The following is a 26173-nucleotide window of genomic DNA, read 5'->3' as shown; positions in this document are numbered from 1 at the left end:
AAAACCCTTAATTCACGATTTTACCTTGTATCGTGGATCTGATGGTTCCTGCCTTTTTAATCTCTGATAAATTATTTATTTAGGATTTTCCATGCGGTATTCGATGCCGGCATTAAAACATACTTTCAACCTGATTTTTTTTTATATTCAGAGTCTTATCCAACACCTCTAGTTAAGAGTGAAATAATCATACCACTGCATCACAATCCGTTATGGCTAAAGAGAGAATTATTGAAAACACCCCTAAATTCAGCATGAATTATTAATTTCATCTCCAAATTATTGACAGCCTTAAAAATATTTTTCTACTTGACTAATTATGTTGGAATTCTTCATAGATTTCACCCAAAATCAAAAATAAATCATTAGACTAAAATTTTATTCCATAAGAATGGGAAGGAAACTAACCTTGTTTCATGACAATAATTTTATTGAAGAAGACAAAATTTTCTAAGTCTCGCTAATGCTCTTAATTTATTGTTTCTTCTCAGAGATGGGGTAGAAAAGAAAAGAAAGAAGCGTAGTAATATCTGACTTAGTGACCATATTTTTATATAATCTGTTTAAGACTCAGGTTCAAACAGTAACTTTTCAATTTTAAACGGTACCTTTTAAATAAGTTTCCGTGAGATTTTATGTTATCTAAAATAAATCTATATTAATAGATATTTATTTTTAGGGCCCAAAACTTTAATATTTTATTAGATCATACAATGGGCTAGCATATCTATGTACAAATATATTAATATGTGAGTTCATAAAATAGAAATTACTTACAAACTGAACTTAAATACACCCTTAATTTTGCAACATGAGTAAAATACGCTCCTAAATTCTCGCTAAATATAAAAGTGTCTCAGCTTTTTATTAAGTGTCTCGTGCTCCTACAAGAGTTTGAAACCACTTACTTTGTCATGTGGCAGATCGATGGTGTATCTAAATTTAGTTAATTAAATAGAAATGTATTTTTAAAACTGATAATAATTTAGAGATAAAATTAATAATTTACGTTCAAATTTAAAAGTATTTTCAATACTTTTCTCTAAATAATTACTACTCGTAATTACCTAATCTGGTAAGTAAGTAGTGGCAGTAAAAGTAATATGAAACTACTGAAGAGTTGTTCGTACAATTGTGTGTGTATATGTATAAAGACAAAACGTGAATGAATCTAATTTCTCTGAGGATATTTACAGTGTTTCTTGGATCCTATGCAAAGCAAAGAATCTAACAAAGTCATGTGCTGCAGTCTTCTCCATCTGTCCTTTAACTGACGTTTCATTTGTATTTTATATTTTTATATAGTACTATTTCCTGAACCCTCTCTTCATACTCAATTATCGCGTGGGATACATTTTTGGACCACCTCAAAACAGAATTTGAAATTTATATGTTTGAAACTCACTTTCTCTCACCCTTACTTGGCCGTATCGACCGTGACGATAGAAATTGACGAATTTAAATAGGTGTACAATAAATTGAACTTATCGAAAATCAATGAATACATACTCCCTCCATTCCATTGTTTTCATGATCTCTGTGTCAAGGTTCACTAACTTTATTTATTAAATTTAGAATAGTTTCCTCTATACTAATTTATATAATACAGTACAAATTTTAAAAGTCAATTTTTTTTATTTTAACTATACATTCGAACATACAATGCTATGAAAATACATAGTTGAAACTACTTAAAAAGGTTTAATAAGTCACAAAAAATAACAATTTAAAATATTTCAGGAACATATAAATAAACTATGATCAAAGTTTTTTAAAATTTGATTCTCTAAATTTAAAAATTACGTTTTATAAATTAAGATGAAAAGAACAACTTATTCAGCTCAATCCCCTCCTAATTAAAAAATGCTAGTAATGTAATTCAACACTATTTTATTTTGAACAGCCAACTTTGAAGTCTATTTCAGTTTGTGTGCCACACCAAATATAGAATTTAAAATATAAATTATTGTTAGTTTTTTCAATTAAAAAAGAGAATTTGTACAATGTTTTTTATTATTATTCTTGTCTCCACTATCCTTTCTTTATGTCTCTCTCAATTAATAAAGCAATGGTAGACTGAACTGAAGTTGTACAAAATCCTATTTTGTATGCGTTGTACTGCATTAGAATTAAATAGTTAATTCAATATAAGTAATTTATTAATCGAGAGTGGACAAAAATAGAAGGTTAGCGATTATTAAAATAAAGAATGACGGCCAAGATGATGCAATTAGTTCCCATTATTTTAGAAATTTGACCTTACTATAATATATCGAATTGAAAGTTGGACATCAAGGTTACACATGTGGATTGGTTAATTTATTCTCGTACTTAAACAATTAATTGTATGATTTTTTACAAAAATAATTTCTATTTTTGTACTCTGTCACCAGCTATAGAATAGACTAAATCTTGAAAAGACACTTTGACCCTTAGTGAGCGATCAGGTTTGGCCGTAGATATTTGTAATGATGGTGATCTTGAAGATTATTTCAAATAATTTGAAATTTAAAAAATAAGTATGCAGAAAATTTCAAGTATAATATATTGATTTTCACTCATAAAATATCAACCAAAACAATCTATTTACTTTCATAAGATAGAAACAAGGTTATGAACATACTACCCTTAACAGTTATTGAGTACTATTCGAAATTCTGAAAATTTGTTTGAGGATGAATTATTGAAAAACTCAAAAAAGATTTTTTTGCTTACAAAAACTTAAATTGGAAGCTAAGAAGTTTCGAGCGAATGTATTATTCAAAATTGAAGAAGAAAAGATGAAATTGATTAATGGAACATTTAAGAAAATTCAATGCATAATCAATCTATAAGTTAGGTGAAACTTGAATAATAGTGACATCTATCTATCTATAGATATAGAATAACAACCCTATAGGTTTACCACTTAAATACGTCCTTTGAAGGTTTTGTTAAGTCGTCCTCACCATAATTAGCCATTGGTCTGACACATATAAATAGTCAAGAGAACCTATTCAAAGGACAACCAATGACTGTGACAATTCATCACTTTCTACAAAATAAAACAATCCAATCCCATTTTGTACATGTCCTTACTTTCCCTCTTTTCTTTTCACTATGCTTTATCAATGGTAGTATAACAAAAAAAGAGAACCTTGACTCGTGCTCTTTATATGCACCACCTAATAGACAGACTTGTCTCGTACTTGTCATAGAAAGTAGTACTACTTTTTATTTATGGTCACGTTAGAAAGTCACTTGATAATTAAAATTAATGTAATTATTAAGATATTAATTATCAATCTAGTAATTTAATAATTTAATAATTATAATAATCTGTTTAATTGCCACGATGTAATTATAGTGTAATTATAATTATACTGTTTGATTGCACAAGTGTAATTATAAGACTATATTAAATTTTAATAATAAAAATTAATTATCTAAACATAAAATTCATATTAGACAAATAAGGGCATTTATAAATGATATTAAATTAAATATTTTAGATATATATTGTCTTTTAAAATTATATTAATTAATAAACATACGTTCTTACTAATATTATAAAAAAATTGATTTGTATTTTTAAAAATTAGTATATTTTAATTAATTAATCATAGAAACTAAAAAAACAAGATTTCTTTGAACATCATGAAATGCATGTTTGACAAAAATATTAATATCATAAATATAAAGTCATAAAATTATTAAAACATTTGACAAAAAGATGATCTATCAAATATAACTAAAAAATAAATTGCTTGTAATGTGAAATATCAAGTCAATACTACTAAAATAAATGAAACTGAAAATATAACATAAGTTTTAAATTCAAAATAAAATATTAAATACAATACTACTCTTATGTCAAATTTCAACATAACGTACATAAATATGATTTAAAACAAAAGAAAAACGTAAATCTGCAACTTTATTTAACAATGACTTCTACTTTAATTTAAAAATTCGAATACTAGCAAAATTATGTTAATGAAAATCACAAATATAGAATAAAAAAATTAATATAAAAAATTGCGTGGAATCACATTAAATAACGGTTGAGAATGAGAAGGAAATGAAATTTAAATTATAATAAAAAAATATTTTTACAAAATATTAGACATTATTCCAGATATTCTTCATAAAAAGTATAATCAAACACAACTATCTTCAATTCTAATTTCATATATTTGAAATGTATGGCCAATTACCTACTTAATTTTTTCAAAATAATTCCATCTTTGTAACAAAACTCAGGAAGTGAAAAACAATCAAAGACTTTCTGCCGTCACTCAAATGGGAATTCGAAGTAGTTGGGCTTTTGTTACCAGTAAGACAATAATAATGAAGGCAAAAATAAGCGAATAATCTAAAATATACTTCAAATACTGCATGAGAAGTTGCAATGAGAGAGAGAATGGCAAATTGGCAGTTCATAGTCAGAATATACTAATACAAGTCTAGTTGAAAATCCTGCCTTCAGTTAGTATTTGGACAAATTAATGAAGAGAAATATTTTCCAAAACATTTGTCTCCCTTTTTTTTTTTTCTTTCTAATTCTACTTTTCTGGGTTCAAACCAAGAGCCTTAGGTAAATATTGGGGGTGTATTAGGAAATTCAACCCTTTACTCTTTTTACAAATTAGCTTACAAAATCATAAGGAGAAAAATGGCAAGTCATGGAATATAACATGGTCAAGAGGGTCTCATGAGTGAGTGATGGAAGCCATTTTCTGAGGACCAACTTTGAGGTCTTACTATCTGCTGGGGGAATCCTGATGATGCTGCAGCAGCTGCAAATATCTGAGGAGGAAAATTGGATTGCCACTGTGAAGAACCATTGCTCGTTGCCGCGAGCGATAAATCTCCTACATTTGTAGCTCCAATTCTGCCTCCATTGCTGCCGCTTGGAAATTGAATCTGTATCATGATACAACATTTTTTTAATTAAAAAAAAGAAGCTCGATTCGAAAAGGAAAAAAGTACATTATTAAACAAGATATTCACTTGATAATTTGATGAGCCGAATTGCGGTGGAAACATTTGGATCATATGTGATTGATCACCAGGTCTCATAAATTGGCCAAACCGTTGCACTTGATTATTGTTATTATGCTTCAGGGAGACCGGAGAATGCAAGTGTGTCTGGCTCAAAAGTTGCAACGTTTCTGTTTCATCGTAACCATTATCTCTTCTTCGAGCATCGATAAAGGTAGATTGCTTCTGCAAATTAAAACATGTTGTTGCATAAGAAGAAGAAAAAAATCGCAACGAAAACTAGATATATCAATTGATCATTATAAGTATACCTCAGGCCTTGAACCATGGTGCCGCCAATCAACATCGAATTGCATAGATGAAAGATTTTGGCCTCTATTATCCCCCAATTCTCTGCTTCCTTGCTTTGAGCTTGAACCACCCAAACTTAAGTCCAGATTGTGATCTGTCGCGTTATCGGTAGATTCTGAGAGATCACATTAATGAATCTTTTATTTGAATAATTAAATCAACTCACCAAACGGAAAGCAAATAAAAACGTTACACTATTTACCAAGTGAGTTTAGTTCATTTTCATAAATGCTTGGATCAAAGTTAGTAACTGCATCCTTCCCGTTACACTTTATTGCAGCTTTATCATAAGCCCTGTATTAAAAAAAAAACTTACGTTATATATTCAATAATTTAAAGGTATGGGAAACAATTGAAGTTTAGGAAGAATAAATTCGGCAGTGCAACCACAGACCTGGCAGCTTCAATCTCAGTATCAAAGAGCCCCAAATAAACGTACCTATTCGAAGAAAAAAATCGGAAAAAAAAAAGTTACTAATAGCTTATCTAGCAAAAGAATGGAATTAACATCTAAGGGATTATTCCTTTGAAAATGGATTTCACCATTCAGAAGAATAATACTATGAGGATAGGAAAAAAATATTATATTCTGTTTACTTTTTGCCTAAGAACTGTCCCATTCTAGCTTCCCATCTACCACATTTGTGTAAAGTCACCCCTCTATACTTGGAGCTTCCCCTCGGAAAACCAGTACTTTGTCTCCGAAGCACATGAACAAATTCTTCCTTTGTTAAATTTGTCATCTGTAACATACATTAAAAAAAAAATTATAATTTTTTTTTTCAATTTGATGGTGTCCACTAAAACTCTTGGCACCAATATGTATAGCAAACAACTATTGAAGATAAGGAAAAAACACTGTTCAAGATAAGACGAGGAATGAACAAAAGTACTCCAACTAGACAGGTACACAGAAATTAAAGTAAATTTAATCAAAAAAGGAATCTCATAAAACACACACACTTTCCTAATCTGTCACACTGATCTGATCATGAGATTACCTGTTTCAAATCGGACTCATAATCCTCTAAGCTAAAATTTATGTCGGCTTCCACTCCCCGGAATTTGATAGCTGCCCTATCGTATGCCCTGTATTTTTTTGAAAAAAAATAAATTAATTGAACAGATACATCGCTAATTACAAATTAAAAAAAAGAAGTAAAGATATGAAAATTAATGCTAATAACCGATAAAAGGTGTCCACTCTAATATTCGAATCACATTATGGCTAAGAATCAGAAGCTCACCGAGCTGCTGCATGTGCAGTATCAAATCCACCTACACAGAAATGATATAAAGGAATTCCCGTTAAAAAAAAAAAAACAGATTAATCATCTATGTACAACAAATGATAATAATATATAATTAATAGCTTAAATGAAGACTATATACCTAGATAAACTTGTTTTCCACAATCCCTGAAAGATTATTAAAACAAATAAGAAAATAAAGAAGCCCAAATTGGAAGCATCGAGAAAAATAATAATTTTCGGTAATACGGCTCACCATATGTGAGATTCCCACCGGCCAGTTCTCCGGTAGAAGGTAACTCCACGATACTGTGAGCTTCTAGACCTTGGTCCACGTCGGCTCTTCTTAATAGGCTGCTGCTGAACCACATCTACAGGCTTCACCAATCCTGTGTTGCCAAGTGTCTCCGTTTGGTAAAATTTAACTCCAACCCAGTGAGCTCTGGGAAAATCCGGGGATCCATTTTCAGCAGCAGCACAACCCGTTTCAGACTCATCAACCGGAAAAAATTGCCGGGTTACCGGCTGTTCTTCATCGCCGTTACCCGGGCCCACCACTGAAAACCCGAAAATTTTGCTCGTTCTCTTTTTCTTCCCTCTTTCACCATCTTCTTCCTCAGAAATATCATCAATAGCTACTGCCGATGAACTTGAATTCGAAACGGATCCGACCCGTTTACCTTCAAGCTCTATCGGAGAAGAGCAACCTTCTTCTGATTCATTTAGATCCCACATTTCTCTCTACAACAAATCCCCAAACAGTTGAAAAATTTTGCAGATTTTTTATGTATGGGGTCGATGGGTTATGGGTATTGCTACAAAAGGACTTGTTTTCAGTTTCCTAAACTTTTAAATATTCTCCTTTATTTCTCTCTCTCTCTCTCTCGTTCTATTCTTTTCTTTCTCTCTGTCTGTCTAAAATAGATGCGTGGAGTTGAATATATAAAATAATGATGATAAATAAAAAAGGTTTGGGTTGAATATATATATTGAAAGAACATGAAACCTACGACTTTTATAGAGGGGTTAATTAAGTTGTTGAAAGATGGAGAAAGAAAAGAAAAGAAAAGGTTAGTGGAGAGGGATATAGGGTTAGATATGATAGAAATATGTTTCCCACTATTAACTACTTGTAGTATTTCACTTGATTTTGTACCATTCCTCTCTTAGCTCCCCAATACAGACATGGACTAGCCCACTTTTAGAATACTACCTTAAACCAGCCATACAACCTTAATATTTATTTTACAAAAAAAATAGGAAAAAATACATAAATATACATCTTATTATTATAATCTTTAAAATTTTCTATCATTTAAAAAAATTACAAAAATCCCCTCTACAATACATCCATTTTTCCTTGAATACATCTCTATCTCCTGTTTGCTACTGATGTATTCGAAATTCTTTAATTTAAAGAAATTTTTATAATTTAAAGAGATTAGAAAAATCATAAAATACTTTGAAATTTACTTAAATTTTTGAAAAAGAATTACCCACAAGTAATATTTATTCAAATTAATGAATTTACTTAACATGATTAATATGGTCCATGAAAAACAATTGATCTATATCTGAAGTAGAGGGGAAAACAACGTACACTTACACGTCTACCAATCTCACTTGTTAAACTATATTTAATATGTTATTATTGTTGATTAAGTAATATATATATATTTTTATTTTAAAATGAATTATTATGAATTTGATATAAACATTATATGTGAATAAATTATCCCAACCCCACTTTCCTTTTTTTCTTGTCCCTTGTAACTTGGCTCTCTCTTGTTCAATCATTCATAAATACTTTTGCTTTTGTATCTTAACTAGTTCATTCACTTTCTTTTTCCTACTTGCAGTGCAGTAGTCAAGCGTTTTTAACCAATCTCTTTACATGCTTTTATGAAAGGAGAACTGTGTGCCAGCAGTAACTTTACTATTCTCAAAATCTAGCTATATCTGATGGTATTTTCTTATTGGTTGTCTTTTCTTTTCAAAGAAAAAAACAAAATAGTAAAATTAATACTCGCTCCATCTTAATTTGTTCGATTGATTTATTTTTTTTGGCTTAACACAAAAAAAAAAGGACAGTCCAGTGCATTAAGCTCCCCGGCCCGACCACAAGGGTCTATTGTACGCAGTCTTACCTTGCATTTCTGTCAAAGACTGTTTCCAAGGCTTGAACTCGTGACCTCCTGGTCACATGGCAGCAACTTTACCAGTTACTCTAAGGCTTAACACAAAAAAAAACTTTAAAAAAAATAATTCTAAATCTCATAATGTTAAATTGAAATAAAATATATCAAAATGTTGTTTAATCATATACATTAGGTAAAAAATTAAAATAAAAAAGTTAGTAAAAGAAAAGAGATTATTTTTGAAATAAATTTAAAAAAGTATTAAGACAAATAAGTTATAACAGGAGGAGGAGTTCTTATACGAAAAAGAAACGTCTCTTTCTTAGGCTACTTTCCGACGTTAACCAAATCGAAAAGCATTTCCCTCTTCAACCATTCCTTAATTTTTCTTTCTCTCTGTGAATATTATATTAATATATTTATTTATAAAAAAAATCTAGTAATGGAAATAGACTGAATAGATGAGTTACTACTCCATTACCTTTATTAGGTTACGCTAATTATCATTTCCTTTTCCTTCATCCAATCCCACGTTAGACAATTCCTCTTTCTCTCTCTCTTAGATTTCCTTTTCCTACTTTTTTTTTCTACTTTTATTTACACCATTGTGACGTGTAGAAATCTTGACAAATACCATCAATAATTGAATGTTTAAAAAATATTATAAGTTGTAATTTTTTTTTATATATAAAAATGTGGAAAAAAATTACATCTAAAATAATGGACAAAATTTATAGCAGGGAGTATTAAAACTCATTGATTGAAAATAAATAAATTAGACTGTCAATATATATAACTTCCATCTTTTTCCGCACACAAATTGTCAATTTTTTATCAAATGAAAGGTAAGTTTAAACACAATTTCAATCTTTATATTATATTAATAAAGAATGACAAAATTTTTATATTGATAGCTAATAAGATAAGTGGATTTCTTATAACGTTTGGACAATTCACCCTTTTTTTAGGACAAGCTTTTGAATTACGAATTAAGCTCACTATCTAATTCACAAATATTATTTTTGATCAATTTCATTGATTTTTTTTTAATGATTCAACTAAATCTATGTCTAAAAATCTACTAGTGCTTTGTTTTACAATTTTTAATAGTAATTAAAAGTTTTGAAGTTGAGATGTGTCCATGTCCATCCAACTACACTCTTGGATTAGTCATTTTCTTTTACAACTAGAACTAGAATTGAGTTTGTAAAATAAGGGGTATATTGGGGATAAAAAAAGGTACTGGAGAGAATTATTGTGAGTCAGGTCCACAACAGAGGAGAGAAGGGCGAAGGGGTTTGGTTTCAGAAAAAGGAAATTGGAATAATAGCAATAAAAGGCAAAACTTTCCAGAAATGTCTAATCCAAGAGTACCGGAGTGGGCCCACCCATTGCCTCATTTTGCTCTTTCACTCACCAATGCCTTTTTCTCACTTTGTAATAATAATAATTATCACCACTCTCACTTCTTCAGCGCGTGCTTTACAATTCTTGATCTTTTCCTCCACACCCACTTTCTGCAGGTACTTCTCTATTGTTTTTTTCCAAAGTTTTATTATGTTTTTTTTTAATCGTTAATGACGAGACATTAAATATTATTATTATTATTATTATTTATTACTACTACTATCTACCAGGTGTATAATCAATCCAATTGTTTGCTTCTCTTTGCCACCAGTATAATGGCAGAAGATTAAACATTTGTATCTCATGGTCATTAAACTTTCATAGACATTTTTAACAATAAGTTGGGAAAATATCATTGTCGAATAGCACTTTTATAATAATCCACGGAATGTAATTTAACATTATGAAAGCATGTCGAGATAATTGTTTCTCGATTTTATATTTGGTATTCCAAAAACAAGCAATTTTATTGCTGTCACATGTATATCCTATAAAGAAAAAATAAATTTATTCCCTTTATTCCTTGAAGAAAATGAATAATGTTGGCTGGATTTTTGATTCTCTAATTAAGCTTTCCCGTTTTAGATATAAAGTTTCGAAATTTGGTAAAGCGAGGGAGGTGATCTATGCAATGTGTTCGTTATGCTACAATTCTTTGTGTAATGTATTCGTTATGTTACTGTTCTTTTATGTATTCTTTTTTCAAAAGTCAATTTGATTTATTATAATTTTAGTTAGATTAAATTAATTTGATCTTTTAAAAAATAAAATTTAGATATTAAAAAAATATATAAATTTATTATAAATTATAATTTTGCTTATATTAATATAATAAAAATATATATTTTAAAATATTGATCAAAATTCATATTATTTGATTATTAAAAAAAATTGTGACAAGTATTTTGGTTACAAAGGCACTATTGTATTTTACTCTCTACATTGTCAGATTGGTATTTTGATTAATCTTTTTTAATTGGAGGTGGTAGATTAGAAGCTGAAAAATCAAATCTTGACCCAAAAAAAATAAAATTCAAATAATCAATCAATTAAATTATTAAAACTCTCTCGTACTTTAGTTGGAGAATATTAGGGAAGAAGATATGTCCACGCAGAATAAAAAATTGTCAAAATATTAGCTATTTTTTTCCCTTTAAAATCTAGAGTTTGATTTTCAAATGAGAAATGAATTGGACGAGTGATTTGTGAGAGAGAAAAATGAAAAAAAATAAAAAATCACATATGATGAAATTGTCTTTTTTTTCTTTCTAAATCGGCAATGTGGCATATAAGTATGAGAAATATTTGCACTTCTAAGAAAAACAAAAGCGGTAATAAGTGCTTACGAAGTTTAAGTAGGTAATTACAAATATTGCAAATTTATGACTTCTCTTTTGACCTATCATCAAGCTTGATTGGCGCTTTTTTTTAATTTAATTTAGGGAAAAAGCTCAAATATGTCATTAAACTTTGAGAAAAGACTTATTTATATCATTTGTTAAAAGTTTTGTAATTTTGAAGAAATTTTAAGTATGTCTTGTTGGGTTAGATTGAATTCGAGCTCAAAAGATATTGAGAAATATTTGCACTTTTCAGAAAAACAAAAACGGTAATAAGTGCTTACGAAGTTTAAGTATGTAATTACAAATATTGCAAATTTATGACTTCTCTTTTGACCTATCATCAAGCTTGATTGGCGCTTCTTTTTAATTTAATTTAGGAAAAAAGCTCAATGTCATTGAATCTTGAGAAAAAGACTTATTTATATCATTCGTTAAAAGTTTTGTAACTTTAAAGAAATTTTAAATGTGTCTTGTTGGGTTAGATTGAATTCGAGCTCAAAAGATATTGGATTTTGATATTTAGCCAGGAGGGATGCTACTGTTGAAATTTGAAGTGATTTCTTGAAAAATTTAAAAATTTAAAAATTTGGAGTTCTTATTGTTCTTGAAGAAGAAGAAGCAAAAAGAGTATATTTAATTTAAAATTCCAATAGAAAAGGGTCAAAAGTTGTCTGAGTGGTTTTCCAAAATCAAAATTAAAAAATAATAGCATGTATGAATCTTTTCTCAAACAACAATGACATGAGCCAAACTTTTAACGGATATCATAAATAAGTCTTTTATCAAAGTTCAATGCCATAATTGAACATTTTCTTATTAATTAATAAAGATCAAAACTTTTTATATTTGGAGACATCGGATGGATTATCATCATCTAAATTGAGTGAAGGTTGTAACTCATTTAATTATATTTGTTTCTTTAATTCAAAACTTAAAAAAATAAAGCAATAAAGAATAATCCTAAAAATTATTAAAACTTTCATTCCATTAATGTTCTCTTGTAGGACTTAGACATAATTTGTCAGAACTAAAAATTTAATTAAATATTTTATCATAGATATTTAAAATAATTTCTTCCTATAAAAATCTTAATATTAAAAGTGCATTAATAATTTTTTTATATATAATTTAACTCTCAAAATCACGTTTTAAATAAGAATATCAAATACAATCTGCTTAAAATAATTTTTAACTCTAATTGTAAAATAATTGTCCTCCCAACCTCCCACACCCCATACCCCACACCAAATAGAGAGGAAAATGTGGACCCAATTAGATTGCCAATTTGGAATTGCAACAAAACCAACTAGAAATTGGCCCGCCCATCTAATAATGGAATGCGACGATGCTCTTCTTAATTTCCTTGATACGAAATATTTGCTTTGTGTGGGTCTCTCTCTACCATCTTGTTTAAAAAATAAAATCATGGATTTGTCCTATTTTTATCGCGCGATCTAACTAATCTTTAGAGGCAGAGCCTACATTTTCAACAAGTTATTGAGTAATGCCTAGATCAAACGATGAAAAATCAAGTAAAAATTGATGATTATATGGGATCAGCCACAAGAGGAGAGTTTTTAAGATTTTGCCAAGCTAAATTTCTAATCCAAAATTGAGAAATTGCTAATAACCTACATATACAAAAAATAAGATTGCAAGAAATAACCCAAATATATGAAACAAAGTTGTAAAAATATGGAAAAAATTGGAAAAGATAACTATCAAAAATAAAATACCTGAATTAATGGGACTGTTGAATAATTTTGGGGGATATTAGTTCAATTTTTGGCAAAAAAAAAAGAAGGAAAGAATGAGAGTGAAGCGGGGAGAACGTAATAAAAAGAGGAATTAGAGGGAGAAAAATATTCCAGTTTTTAGTTCATTTGAAATTAGAGAACAATTAATCCAAATATTTATATAATATAAAAAAATCTCAGTGTAAATAAAGTTGCAATTGGCTCTCTTCCCTTGGACATTCAGATAGTCATTACTCATTACTACTACTTGTTATATGGTTATAAAATTAGAGCACAAAAATATGATTCGACTAATTGGTTACGAATGTCCTCAAAACTCCCTGTGCATAAGTAGTACTACCATATATATATTTTTTTTCTTTCATGATTTTCAAAATACTTGGCCTTTAGCATTCTTGTTTTCATTTTCCAAAAAGAAGTAGGAACAAGGACTTTATCTTTCTAGAGGTTTAATGGAATATTGATTAAGGTGTACTTATGGAAAGGTAAAGATCTCTATAGTATATTGTCAATTAATTAGGACTAGTAAGTTCACGAAAACTCAAAGATTAGTAGGACCAGTGCAGCTGTGATTTGTGGCGTCAACACTTTTGCCAGCGTTACACCTATGTATATATAGCAACTCCGCCCTTCACGCGGCTCTCTATATATATAAAAAATTATTTTAATAAAATAGTATATAATATTTATATTCATATTAGTGTCGGATATATAAAATAATATTAATATTTCTCTTCATCTGCGACATAATATATTTTTTTGTCTTTTTTCAATATACAAAATAGAATTTTTTGGCATCTTTTTAAGTGCAAACTATTCATATGTATATAGTAAAATTAAATATTTATTGTGGTAAAGTAAATGAAATAAAAGGTCATATTTTGAAATAACAATATACTATTCTACGTTAAAATATTTTTATATTTTAATTTTCTCTATCTTTTGTAAGAGTACTTAATTATATATGCAAATTCTGATTTCATAAAAAAAAATATTGTGTTTTTATTATTACATTCGTTTATAATAATTTTTTAAATATTAATTAAATATTTTTAAATACTGTGAAAATAGAACAAAAAAAATTAAGAGTGGAAGTTACAAGTAATATGAAGAGATATGAGTCATTAAATATAATACTAATTATGCATTGATTTTATTTTTAATAATAAATTAATGAATGTAAAAATAAGGGGGGGGGATAAAATATGAAAAAAAATAAAATAAATAATTGGTGGCTATAAAAGATGTGTCACCTTATTATTTAAAAAATTCCAATTTAATAATATATAGATGATATATATTTTTTAATTATGTTATTAAGAAATATAAAAAATATATAAATAACTTACACCATTGAATTGACAAAATAATTATAAATGAAAATAAATAAATTATAAATTAATTTCAAACAAAAAAAAGTGATGAAAATATATTGTTAAATACGCAAAACAAAAAAATGAATCATAGAATTAATAATATAAGTAACTCCTAATTATGCTTCAAAAAAATAAATTCTTCTACCATCTTCCTAGGCAAGTAGATTTGCTATCATATTCTGCTCCATAGTTATTCAAACTCTTCATCATATACTACAAATTGAATTTTAAAAAATTAACAAAATATAAACAAATAAAATATTATTCCAATTAAAAAACAATCACATCAAAAGAAAGAAATCTAAACTATACAATATATCTTCAAATTATATTTTCAATTGTGCTAACAATAAACAATAATCATCTCTTCAAATCTATCAAATATTGTAATCGATCAAACTACAATATATGATTGAATATTTCAATCATTATCATACTTTCTTGGAGGATTATAATACATAATTAATAAAATATTTAGAAAGCATGAAAGTATATAAAGATAAAAAGAAATACTTGAAAATGAAATATTTTCTACTTTCAGGTACTTTTATTTTTGTTATACGTGAGTTAAATCACAAACCAATATATTGAATAAGAGAAAAGATAATTTTGAATGTGAATCTCAATGAAACTAAACAAAAATTTATATAAGCAAAATAGAGAAATTGAAAAGAAAGACTTGAAAAAAAAATACTTATTACCTCCATATACTTTTTTTTTGTCACATGTTACTTCATTCACAAATTAATATGATGAAAAGCAAAAAGGATAACCTTGAATTAGAATGTTCATAACACTAAATATGAATCTATATTGGCAAATAGAAATACCATAAACTTATAAATTAAAGTTTGGAGATAATGGACATGAAAATTATGGGGGTTATGAATATTATTAAAAGTAAAAATTAAAGAGTGTAAATCATGGGTAATTACGCCTTGTAAATAAATTAAATAATAAAAATATAAATTCTGAAAATATTATCATTTTATGATTAGAAGAAACAAAAAAAAAGAGAAAAAAGGAAAATGAATTTATTTAGAGTAGAAATTAAAGATATGTGAGTTATGAATAATTACTCCTGATAAATTGTCATGTGAAGAGTCTTTGTTCTAAATGTTCCTCCATTAATAAAATATTTATTTGTAATAAATTAAGTAATTTACTTTTACAATACAATAATAATTTAAATAAGAAAAAAATCAAAAAAAGATAAATACAAATGGAAATGATAAAAAAGTGACACATTAACTAGTATGACACATTAACTAGTATATGTTTCTCCTTTATATTATATATAGATTGTTTGCACAATGGCCTTTTCTTTTAACTAGTATATGTTTCTCCTTTATATTATATATAGATTGTTTGCACAATGGCCTTTTCTTAGGTTGGGTAATACTCCAAATTAAGCTACATTTATCGTCTAATTAACACAAATAATTAATGGTAACAAATGATCAGCAGTTTGTGTTGAATTTCATTGGATCGAAATAGGTTGAGTTATTGTCTAATTCTGACCAATCAATTAAATAAAGATTGACACAATCAACCTGTGCCGAGGATTTATACAAACAATCTTCTTCTAATATCTTGTTGATTTGAAAGTCATTTACCTGCGCGGAGGATCTATAGAAACAATTTTTTTATATGTAAAATTGGGGTAAAATTTGCATACACACTATTATCCTATCATACTTGTGGAATTATTGCAATTCTCTGTAAGAAATGTGTCAATCTGCAAATTGAAAATAAAAACATGATTCAATCATCTGCAAGATCTAAGAGAAATGTTGTTTGTTTGCTTTCAACATATTTGCAAAATCATCATTCTTGTTTTGTCAATTCATATAACCAAAAGTGAATGAAAGAGGCAACACAATTGGGAAGTAGGGACCAATGACAAAACAATGAAACAAAAAAGAAGAAAGTAATCAAGTAGTAATTTCCCCACCTAAAACTCCTCCCTTGTGGGTGTGTCCCCCTCCCCCAACTAACATGCATAAGTAGCACTCCTTATTATTTTGTGATAGAGGTTCATGCGACCTTAATTTGAGTATAATCATATTTGTTCTCCAAAGATGTACTCCATTCCTTAACAAGTATTCAGATATATTTAATTTAAATAATTATTTTTGATCATGTACGGAGAAACATTTTATACTTAAAAATTATTTTTAAAGATATATATTACTAGAAATAAAATAACAACAGTTGAAAACTCTAAGAAATTGTCAACATTTAGCAGCTAAAGGGATTGGAATTGCATATTTTGAATGCGTTGCATCTTATAAGCACTAAAAATTAAAATTTGATGATAATTGAGGGTACAAAACTACTATTAATCCTATAATTTAAGAACAATTTGCACATGAAACCTTAAGTTGTAGTACACTTTTTTTTTGTACCACCAAAATGGTGGCAGTTTTTTCACACCATACTTGACCCATACGTAGATTTTTCAGAAACAGTCTCTCTATCTTCGTGAGATAGTGGTAAGGTTTGTGTACATTCTACCCTCTCCAAACCCCACTTGTGAAATTTCTGTTGTATATTGAGAGTTCACGTAAGAAACCACGTATCCTTTTCCTCTGGGCTCTACTACACCTTTTTTTTCCTTTTGGCTTTGGTAGTTTATAAAAAGTTTCGTTTTGTATAAAGTGGGTGTTGTTTGAGAGTTATTTTTAGCTTTGGACATATTATTCCTAAGAAATAGATTTATTCATAGAAAGTAAAATGTTATTATTTTACTAACTTACTCTTAATAAATACATTGAAAAAACTGTAACTTTTAATAGTTTTTATTATGTAAAACTCTTTTTATTTAAATAAGAATAAAATTGAAAAAAAATCATTAATTCTTTCTTCGTTGTGTGAAACCCCACTTATTTTAAAATAAAATAAAAAAATAAAAACACCATGCACGCAAATATCACCTAATAATAGTTCATTATTTGCAGCCTTGGGACCTTGATTGTTAACAATTTTAAAAACAAGAAGAAGAAGCTATGAGTAGATAGACTTGCTTGTTTGGGCACGGCAAATAGCTCTATAAGACTATAACAACGCCAAATTAATAGTTCGTAAATAAGTTCAATTACTGGGCCAATGTACATCACTAAGATCACCTGGTACAACAACAGCACGTACTGACCCATTTTTATTTCAGCCTGCTTTATACCAAGAAAAACTATCTTCCATTTTTATTTCAGTCTGCTTTATACCAAGAAAAACTATCTTATTAGACATATATTAATATCATATATATATATATATATATAATTTTCTATCATATATTAAGAAAGATATATCTAGATATATGTATTTTTTCTACCAAATACACTACAATAGGGAGAGACGTGAGCGAGATGCGGAAGAAGGCGAGCAAGATTGTCATATATTCAGATACATGCAAATCACACTAGATACATATATATGATATCCCAGATACATAGGAGAGTGGTGAGTAAGATGGAAAGGAGACGATAGAGCTTTGTCTGGATGCATGCGAATTCAATTGGATACAGTGTATCTAGAACAAATTACACATAATTTTAACCTCAGGTATCCCGAGATGCATGTATTTCGATGCACCAAAATCTGTTAAGATTCGTAATTTTGTAAACTAATGCGTATTAACTCCTAAACTAGTGAAATTTCTATAAGTTTCTCATGAATGAACAACAGAAACAAACCCATTTCCTCTTATCTCCCCTGTATTTCCATTTTATGCACATTTCTCAATTTAAATTTCATCGTGGTAAAATGAATAGCATAAATTGAAAAACTCTGAATCCTATTAGTTTAGTAGATTAACTATCTTAATTTTTACTCTATTATTGATGTAGGTTCAGTTTTCCACCTTGTATTCCTCCCCATTGAAAAGGCTAAAATCATATACAGAAGCAATAAAACAATTCCAAATATGACAAAACAAAGCTTGTAGATGCTGATGAAAACATAAATATCTAACCGGGCAAGGGAATGAAAAATTAATACACAGAAAATGTTGATCCGTTAAATAGGCAATTTAGGAACAAATTTAAGTAGTCAATCAGCAACTTAACTTGAACTGATGGCCCAATTTTGTTAATGTGTATTAAGTATTAACCTGAGGTCTGAATTAACAAGTTGAGAATATCCAATTTCAACCGTATGTGCCCTATTGTGGTCAACCAAACAAACTCTAAGGTGTAGAATGAAAATATCTTTCTCTCAGAGCACCAATTTCGAAAAGTTCAATTATAGATCCTTCGAGAAGCCCAAAAACTAACAAACTGACGAGGCCATCCGCTTCTGCTTACTGGAGTACTGGCTTCGCAATTTCCGTCGAAGCCATTACTGCTATAATAATATCTTCACTTCCACTCTTCTCTCTGTTCGTTAGCATCTTCTTCTCCGTTCCGTCGATGGCATCTATATCACCGTCTGGAATCTGTCTCCACCGCACATCCGCCGCATTCCACCGTCAGCTGCCTTGCTTACTCTTATCTCTGCCTGGCTCCAAACTTGCTGCTTCCCTTAAATTTTACCTTCCTGTACGCCTTTCGGACTCTCGGGATACCTTTCGCCTCGCTTCAGCCAACACTTTGACGACCAATTCTGTACCGGTTTGCTTCCTTATCCACTTCTACTCACCCGATCTAACTCTTAGCTTAGCTTCACTTTGTTTCAGCAACTATATTTTCTATTTGTGCTTATATTTTAGTAATAATTTGGCATATCATCAGCAGCATATATAAATTGTTGTAGGATAACAAATTTCTGGACAGATAAAGTGTACACATAGGTTGTATAATACTTTTGGTTCTGCGAACGCGCTAATCTGCTATGAATGATGCATTGTGAAGAGAGGAAACAGTATTCGGTTTCAGTAGAGTTATCTACAGAGGATTAAGTACTGTGAGCTTTGTAAATTGTAACCTGTTGTGATAAGTTCAATATTTACCAATTGATCTCTTCAGCTTAATACTTGCTACAACAGTGGAAATTTGTTGGATTAGGTTGAAAACTCATCTGTTGGGGGTAGGGACCATCGCATGCTTTAACTTATGTATATCAGGAAATTTGACAGATTTTGTTAGCTCTAAAATTAAATTCATAGTGAAGTGATATAAGGACTTATTAAATTATGTGCTAGTTAAGATTTTATATACAGGTAAATTGAGAGAGTTGTTAGTAAAAACTGACAAGTGAACCTGAATTCTGTTGATCATTAGTATTACAGAATAATAAGCTTCAATGAACTTTAATTCCACATGGGGAGGGGCCGAGAGCTACATATTTTCCTTCTGCATAGGCGGATTTAGTTAACAAGCACTAATGTTTTTTGAAAAAGAAATTGACAGAAAAGGCAAGTAAATTGTATTGTAGTGGTACTTCTTTTGTCTAAAATTGCACCCATCCTTTTTCCTTTTCTCCAGTTGATTGCATCTCACTAAATGCAAAACTTTTTTGCCACACAATTGGATGTGGATGTTTCATAGATAAAGGAATACGCGTAACTTTTTTGCTATTACATTCTCTGAAAATGAAATGTAGTTATTTGGAAAATAAAATTAGATATTTAGGAACTACACAGAAGATGCTATAAATCACAGTTTTGTTTCAAAATGACTGCATATTACATTTTAAATGTCTGATAGAAAGATTCTTTTTCATTAGACCCTTTTGAGAAGATCTGCATTAAAATTTTGGGACAAAGGGATTAATATATATGGATAGGCTCCTAATGTGAATATCTAGCTTGCAAGTTGTTGTTTAAACAAAACTTGGTGCTAATAGTCTTTGATCTGTTTCTTTTAGAAGCCCTTTGTTCACAATTGGGAATTGTAAATGCATTTTTTCACTTGCATCAAGAAGTTCCTTTTCCCAAAAATGTCCACCAAATCATAAGCTTTTCTACTTGTGGCAGCCCAGAAATGGTGTGTATACGGTAGGTGATTTCATGACTAGAAAAGAGGAGTTACATGTGGTAAAGCCCACAACATCTGTAGATGAAGGTACTTCTGCACTCAAGTTTCATCATTACTTTATCTACATGAAGTTAATATCTGATTAATGATAGTATCTGCAACAGCGTTGGAAGCTCTAGTAGAACACAGAATCACTGGTTTCCCTGTGATTGATGATAACTGGAAATTGGTAAGTTCTGATTTGCGATGTAAGCAGAAAATCGAGTGTAGTTCCCGCTTTATTGATTATAAGTACCCTCTTATCCAATGTTTCAGTTTCCCAGATTATATGGCACTTACGAGCATATGTTAAATCACACAACTAAAGCTAATTTGTCATTGAATTTGAATTAGTCTCGTCATAGCTGAGCATTAGGAATCTTTAACATCTTTGGAGTCTGCCTTGTGCAAACAGAAGTTTGTTTAACTCAGAAGATAAATTTAGCACATCAAGCCAATAGATTACTATGAGACTGTACATAACATTTGCTTATTAGCAGGTAAGCTGGCTATTTACAGTGATGGGGAAACTTTCATAAATGCTAAAAATAGATCAGCCTATAACTGCGTTGGAACTTTTAGAGTAGTAGTCGGCAAGCATGTGATTGGACATAACCATTAGAATAGATTTTAATTTGCATCATATTCTAATCAGTGGGCTCTTAGTTAATGATATGCTAAGCAATTCAGGTGCTTTAGTTCTCACACTTTGGATACGTGCTTTTCTTGATATATTAGACTCAAATATTTTAAGCCATAATTTGTAGATCTGTTATAGCTGCCCTGCAAATTAATTAGCACACCCAAAGCTTTACTTAGGAGATGTTCTAATCTTCTGATTTTGTGTGCAATCTCATGTTCTCTCTCTGGTTTATATTTGTGAAAATCATGTTTCAAACCTCTTTTCCTTATAACACTAAGCAATGACAAAGCAGGTAGGTAAAGACTAATGCTAATATTTCTTTTGGCAATAGAGTTCGTTTAATTCTTTTGTTTCCCCGTATCACTTCAACTAATTCGATGGCAGATAAATAGGAATCTATTTTTTCAACATTGGTAAAGTAAATAATAGTAATGTCTTCTGGCAACAGGTGTTTGTAGATTTTTTCTTTTTCGACAGCTTATTACTTGATATATTTTGATGGCACACTAGTAGGAATTTCTTCCCTAGCTTGTAAGTTCCCATCCACTTTTGGTAATTTGAATATTTCATGGGGTGGTCTTTTTATTTGGTACCTAGTATGTGTCAAGAATTTTAATATGGGAATTCTTTGAAATGTTGCGATATTAATGGAATAATGCAATATTGTAATGCGAAAGGTATGACCACCTCTATAGATTAGATTCCAGATATTCTGTTCAAAGATGTCGAAGAGTAATAGTATTATTTTGTCTCATCAAAACACTCAAAACTCAGAAGCTCTTTCTTGTGCAGGTTGGTCTTGTTTCTGACTATGATCTATTGGCGCTAGACTCTGTATCAGGTAAAATTTCTTCATGGTGATGCTAGAATGTCTTCATGTGGAGATCACAGCAAATTCTATTGGTCTTTGGCCAATATCCTTTTTCTGGTCTGTTTTCGTTGAAACCTTGAACGTGTTTGGCATGCAACTGTTTTGTGTACTTTGGACTGCCAAATGATGAAATGGGATACAATCCACTACACTCGCCTATAAGCTATAGACGATCGTAATCTCAGGCAATGCTCGATGGAAGAAGGATTACTTTTTGTCCTCTGTAGATTTACTTCCTCAGATTTTGGTTTATCTGAAAGTGGAATTATCTGAAAAAATTCATTCTTGTAGCCTTGAATTTTTTATATATGGGGAATTAGTTTGATTGATATTTACGGGCATCACAACAACTTGATGCTGTGGCTGTAGAGCATAAAGCAATAGTAACAGTAATTATTGAGTCCAGTTGGATTGCTCAAGATTGAATTTGCTTAGGCCATTAAATGTGGAATGATCTAAATTAGAATATCAGATCAGAGATGGAAATTGAGCTGCTAACAAGCTGGTGTTCTTGAATCTTGATAGATTTGAGTGGAACTTTTTGTTTCTTTCCTTTTTCATTTTGTTTGGTGGTGAGTTTGATAATCCTCCACCATTTCCGTATTCCTCCTTTCCATTTCATTTAAACTAATTTAGTAAAATCCTGACATGTTACTTGTTCAAATACTTCTCTTAGGTACAGGAACAGCTGATGCAGGCATGTTTCCTGAAGTAGACAGCAACTGGAAAGTAAGAAAATTTTAATGTCTTTGGTGTACTGTTTTTTTCATATTTTTGTATAAATATTTACACTGCCAAATCCATAAATATTTTCCTTTTCAACTTGAAATCCAAAATTTTACAAAATTCTGATTATTTTTCTGAAGTACAAAAAGATCTTGATTTCTGCATAGAAGACTATTGAATTTATCTCTGTAGTGTGAAGGGTTAATGTTCACTTGAGAACTGATGAGGGAAAACAAAAAACCAATGGAAACATGTGCCTCTTGTCCCCCCCCCCCCCCCCCCCCCCGAAAACCTGGTGAAGTCTTATTGTAAAGCTACTTAAAGCCAGAACCTCAGTTAATCGACTCGGGGAAAGGGGATTTTAAGAGAGTTTCTTGATCACCAACTTCTCATTTCACTAAAAACTTTGCCTCACAGGAGTGCCTTACTTCTTCAAGCATTCCTATTCCAATCTTGAGAATTCTTGAAGACTTCAAATTCATCCTTGCTCACTGATCTTCTATATGGATGCTCCTGGTTGCTAAGCTATTACATCATGTCAACTTTGCGCCATTTAGGTGTTTGTGACCTGGACCAATACAGGAAAAACTGCCTCTCGGTTTACACTAGTATCTAATAATGCATCTATCCTCTCAGTGTTTCCCGTTCTTCCAAAACTTGGGTCTCTTTCCAAAAGATAGACAAACTTCATATCCATACAGTGGCAATTTTCAGGCCTTTTGGCATCCTTGGAATGATATTAATAAATGGTGTGGTTGGCTGGGAATGCTTGTCATCTTTTTGCTGTGAGCAAGAACACTGAAGATTCACTTGATTATGTATCATTAATTTAAACAGTATCACATTGTACCTCAAAGCTAATCAAGATGTGGCACTTTCTGAATAATAATTGCAGACATTCAATGAACTTCAAAAGTTGCTTGGCAAGACCAAAGGGAAAGTGGTTGGTGATCTGATGACACCTGCTCCTTTAGTAGTTCGTGAATCTACCAATCTTGAGGATGCAGCAAGGTTCTGTCAATTTTTTGTTATTTTAGTTTAACCCAACTAATTTTTTTCTTGCCTTTTATTGAATGAGTCCGTCAAGACTCTCTCATGCACTTCTTTCTTTCACTGTCAGACTTTTACTCAAAACAAAATATCGTCGGCTTCCTGTGGTAGATGGTAAGGGTAAGCTGGTAAGTTTATTAAGTTTTGTTTGTGTACAGCTTCTTCGCTATCCTATCATTTTCTAATCGATTGGCCATTGTTTAATGAAGGTGGGAATAATAACAAGGGGAAACGTTGTAAGGGCCGCCCTTCAAATAAAGCGGGCTACTGAAATGGAAGATTGACATGTACCAATACAAGTTAACCGTGAAATCAACTAACGCAGTTTGTCCCTTCTTCCACAGGATCTGGTGGTCAAGGCAGTCAGTTTAATTTTATTAATTTCAGTTCTCAAACATACCAAATCAGACTAGGTTATATCTTTGTAAATTAGCAACATTGTAGGAGAAGAATGAGACCTCATCTGCGTTTAAGACATTGCATAGTTCATTCTGATAGATACTACTGTTCAAAGGCTACATGCAAAAGCAAAGAGGTTTGAAACACACAAAAACCCAGATATTTAGTGCAAGTTGGAAACATTGTATGTGCATCTTAAAAAACCTTAAATAGGAGGCACCTATCTTGGCTGGAACTCTGCTATTTGATTGAATCGTCCTTCGGGTGGATTTAGTTATGAATTGTATTTGTCTTCTTCATTTACAGATCTTTGTTTTTATTTTTATGTGGAACCCATCTCTGAATGGACTGCATTTGTGTCTTTGGTTGTTGAACTATAATACGACTGACTAAATGCTGAGGTGGTTGGGTAACATTATGAGGAAAAAAAACATAAAAGAACAGCCCCATTGAAGATTTTCAACAGGTCTTGTTGACAGAAATGGCATAATATTAGTTTTGCTTTTTGGGGCCCTAGTGGCTAGTGACTGGACTGTCTTTTGGAAACAGGGCGTTTCCACATGCTGACAGTGATGTTTTTTTTTTTTTAATTGAGTTTGACGTAGAATATGAGCTCACGAGTCTCTATGTGAAAGTATTTCTATTCACATTTGACCTTTCACATTTGATCAATTGCCTTTTTCTTTTTTTGAGTATTACTTTTGTAAATAGGGAGACCAATTGGAGGAAGAGAATCCAAGTCTCTCCACCTAAAACGGATAAATTCCTTTCCTCAATTTATTGTGTGTCCACAGTAGCGGTCGATGATGCTTTTTCTTCTTGGGTTAAAAGGGATTGGCACACGGTGCTCGAAGGAGCTGGGAACACATTCCATTGATTTCTAACGCTATTTTTGCATGTAATTAGTTATATCTGGTCAATTCAGAAAGACTTGTTACTACTCCCTAGTCCCTACACAATACATGGTCCAATCAGTTCGTCAAAAAGCGTAGGAGCATTGGGTTCACACCTCATGTCAATTATTTTTGTCAAAAATATAAATATTAGTAATATGCAGTCTTTCATTTTTAAATATTTAACCTTATTTCGCTAAAATTGTTATGGGATACAGCGTTTCAAATTCACTTAATTAGATTGAGATTTAATTGAATAAACTCTAAGTTGCTATTGATAATCATACAAAGACAAGTCAAGTGGACATCTAATGGAGCTATGGCAGGCAAGCGGGAATGGCTAGTGGCCCATAGTCTCGTCATCAACATTAGTGACGATTAGGGTACAGGAGAATTATGGTATTCTAATAAGGTACTCTCTTGTTTTAATTTGAGATATTATTATATTTATTTTGTTGACATATCTTAAAAAAAGATGGAGCACGTCATCGTAATTCGTATCATTTTCACCAACAATAGTATTTTTTATACATGTGTTGTCCGCCCTTCTGACCACTAAATTGTACCCTTGGTGCTCGTATCCTTTTCATGGTGAATTGTGTTCTATGTTAAAATGTTACAAGTTCCAATCACACATTACCCACTTGCACCAAACTCGAGCCATTGTAGGGGCAATGTTGTTCCCTCATCCTCACCCTTTTATCCCAGTGGCTGCGGCAGATTCCCACTTGGATCCGCTGGTCTATTCCTTGTAGTAATAATTTTGAGTATTAGCTAATTTCAGAACTAAAATGGTGAAATTAGTATATAGTTAATCCCTACCCATGGGGTATATCTCACCACACTGTGCCAAACGATTATTACAGTCTCCTAAGTACCAGTGCAATCACAGTTATCTACTTTAGCTCGAAAACAAAGTCAATTCAAAAGTTGATAATAAAATCTAAAATGATAATGTTTTTGGATTAATCATAATCCTACGAGTTCTCAAAATTCCGAATAGATGCTCATATCGTAAAGTTTCAAACTCTT

At 30.5% G+C, this 26173-nt stretch overlaps 2 protein-coding genes across 3 annotated transcripts; one reads left to right on the top strand and one right to left on the bottom strand.

Moving 5' to 3' along the window:
- Positions 1-4391: 4391 nt before the first annotated feature.
- On the bottom strand, positions 4392-7588 carry LOC129873947 (floral homeotic protein APETALA 2-like). Of its 2 annotated transcripts, none has more exons than XM_055949146.1 (10): positions 6841-7588; positions 6727-6752; positions 6582-6612; positions 6336-6423; positions 5932-6077; positions 5729-5773; positions 5537-5628; positions 5295-5428; positions 4993-5208; positions 4392-4905 (listed from the first exon to the last, which is right to left on the bottom strand). In XM_055949146.1, the coding sequence occupies exons 1-10, from the start codon at positions 7317-7319 to the stop codon at positions 4681-4683; spliced, it is 1482 nt and encodes a 493-aa protein (XP_055805121.1). In that variant the 5' UTR covers positions 7320-7588; the 3' UTR covers positions 4392-4680. The 2 variants fall into 2 exon arrangements, with proteins under 2 accessions (XP_055805121.1, XP_055805120.1); XM_055949145.1 differs by having other exon boundaries at positions 5295-5449; positions 6841-7584.
- Positions 7589-18832: 11244 nt separating this feature from the next.
- On the top strand, positions 18833-24551 carry LOC129873126 (CBS domain-containing protein CBSX1, chloroplastic-like). The gene is made up of 8 exons (XM_055948149.1): positions 18833-19215; positions 20520-20607; positions 20685-20749; positions 21995-22043; positions 22750-22802; positions 23695-23810; positions 23920-23977; positions 24059-24551. Exons 1-8 carry the CDS (start codon positions 19015-19017, stop codon positions 24131-24133), a joined length of 705 nt encoding a protein of 234 aa, XP_055804124.1. The 5' UTR covers positions 18833-19014; the 3' UTR covers positions 24134-24551.
- Positions 24552-26173: the final 1622 nt, after the last annotated feature.

This window comes from Solanum dulcamara, chromosome 11 (assembly GCF_947179165.1).
Source record: "Solanum dulcamara chromosome 11, daSolDulc1.2, whole genome shotgun sequence".
NCBI lineage: Eukaryota > Viridiplantae > Streptophyta > Magnoliopsida > Solanales > Solanaceae > Solanum > Solanum dulcamara.
This window is presented reverse-complemented; position numbering and strand designations above follow the sequence as displayed.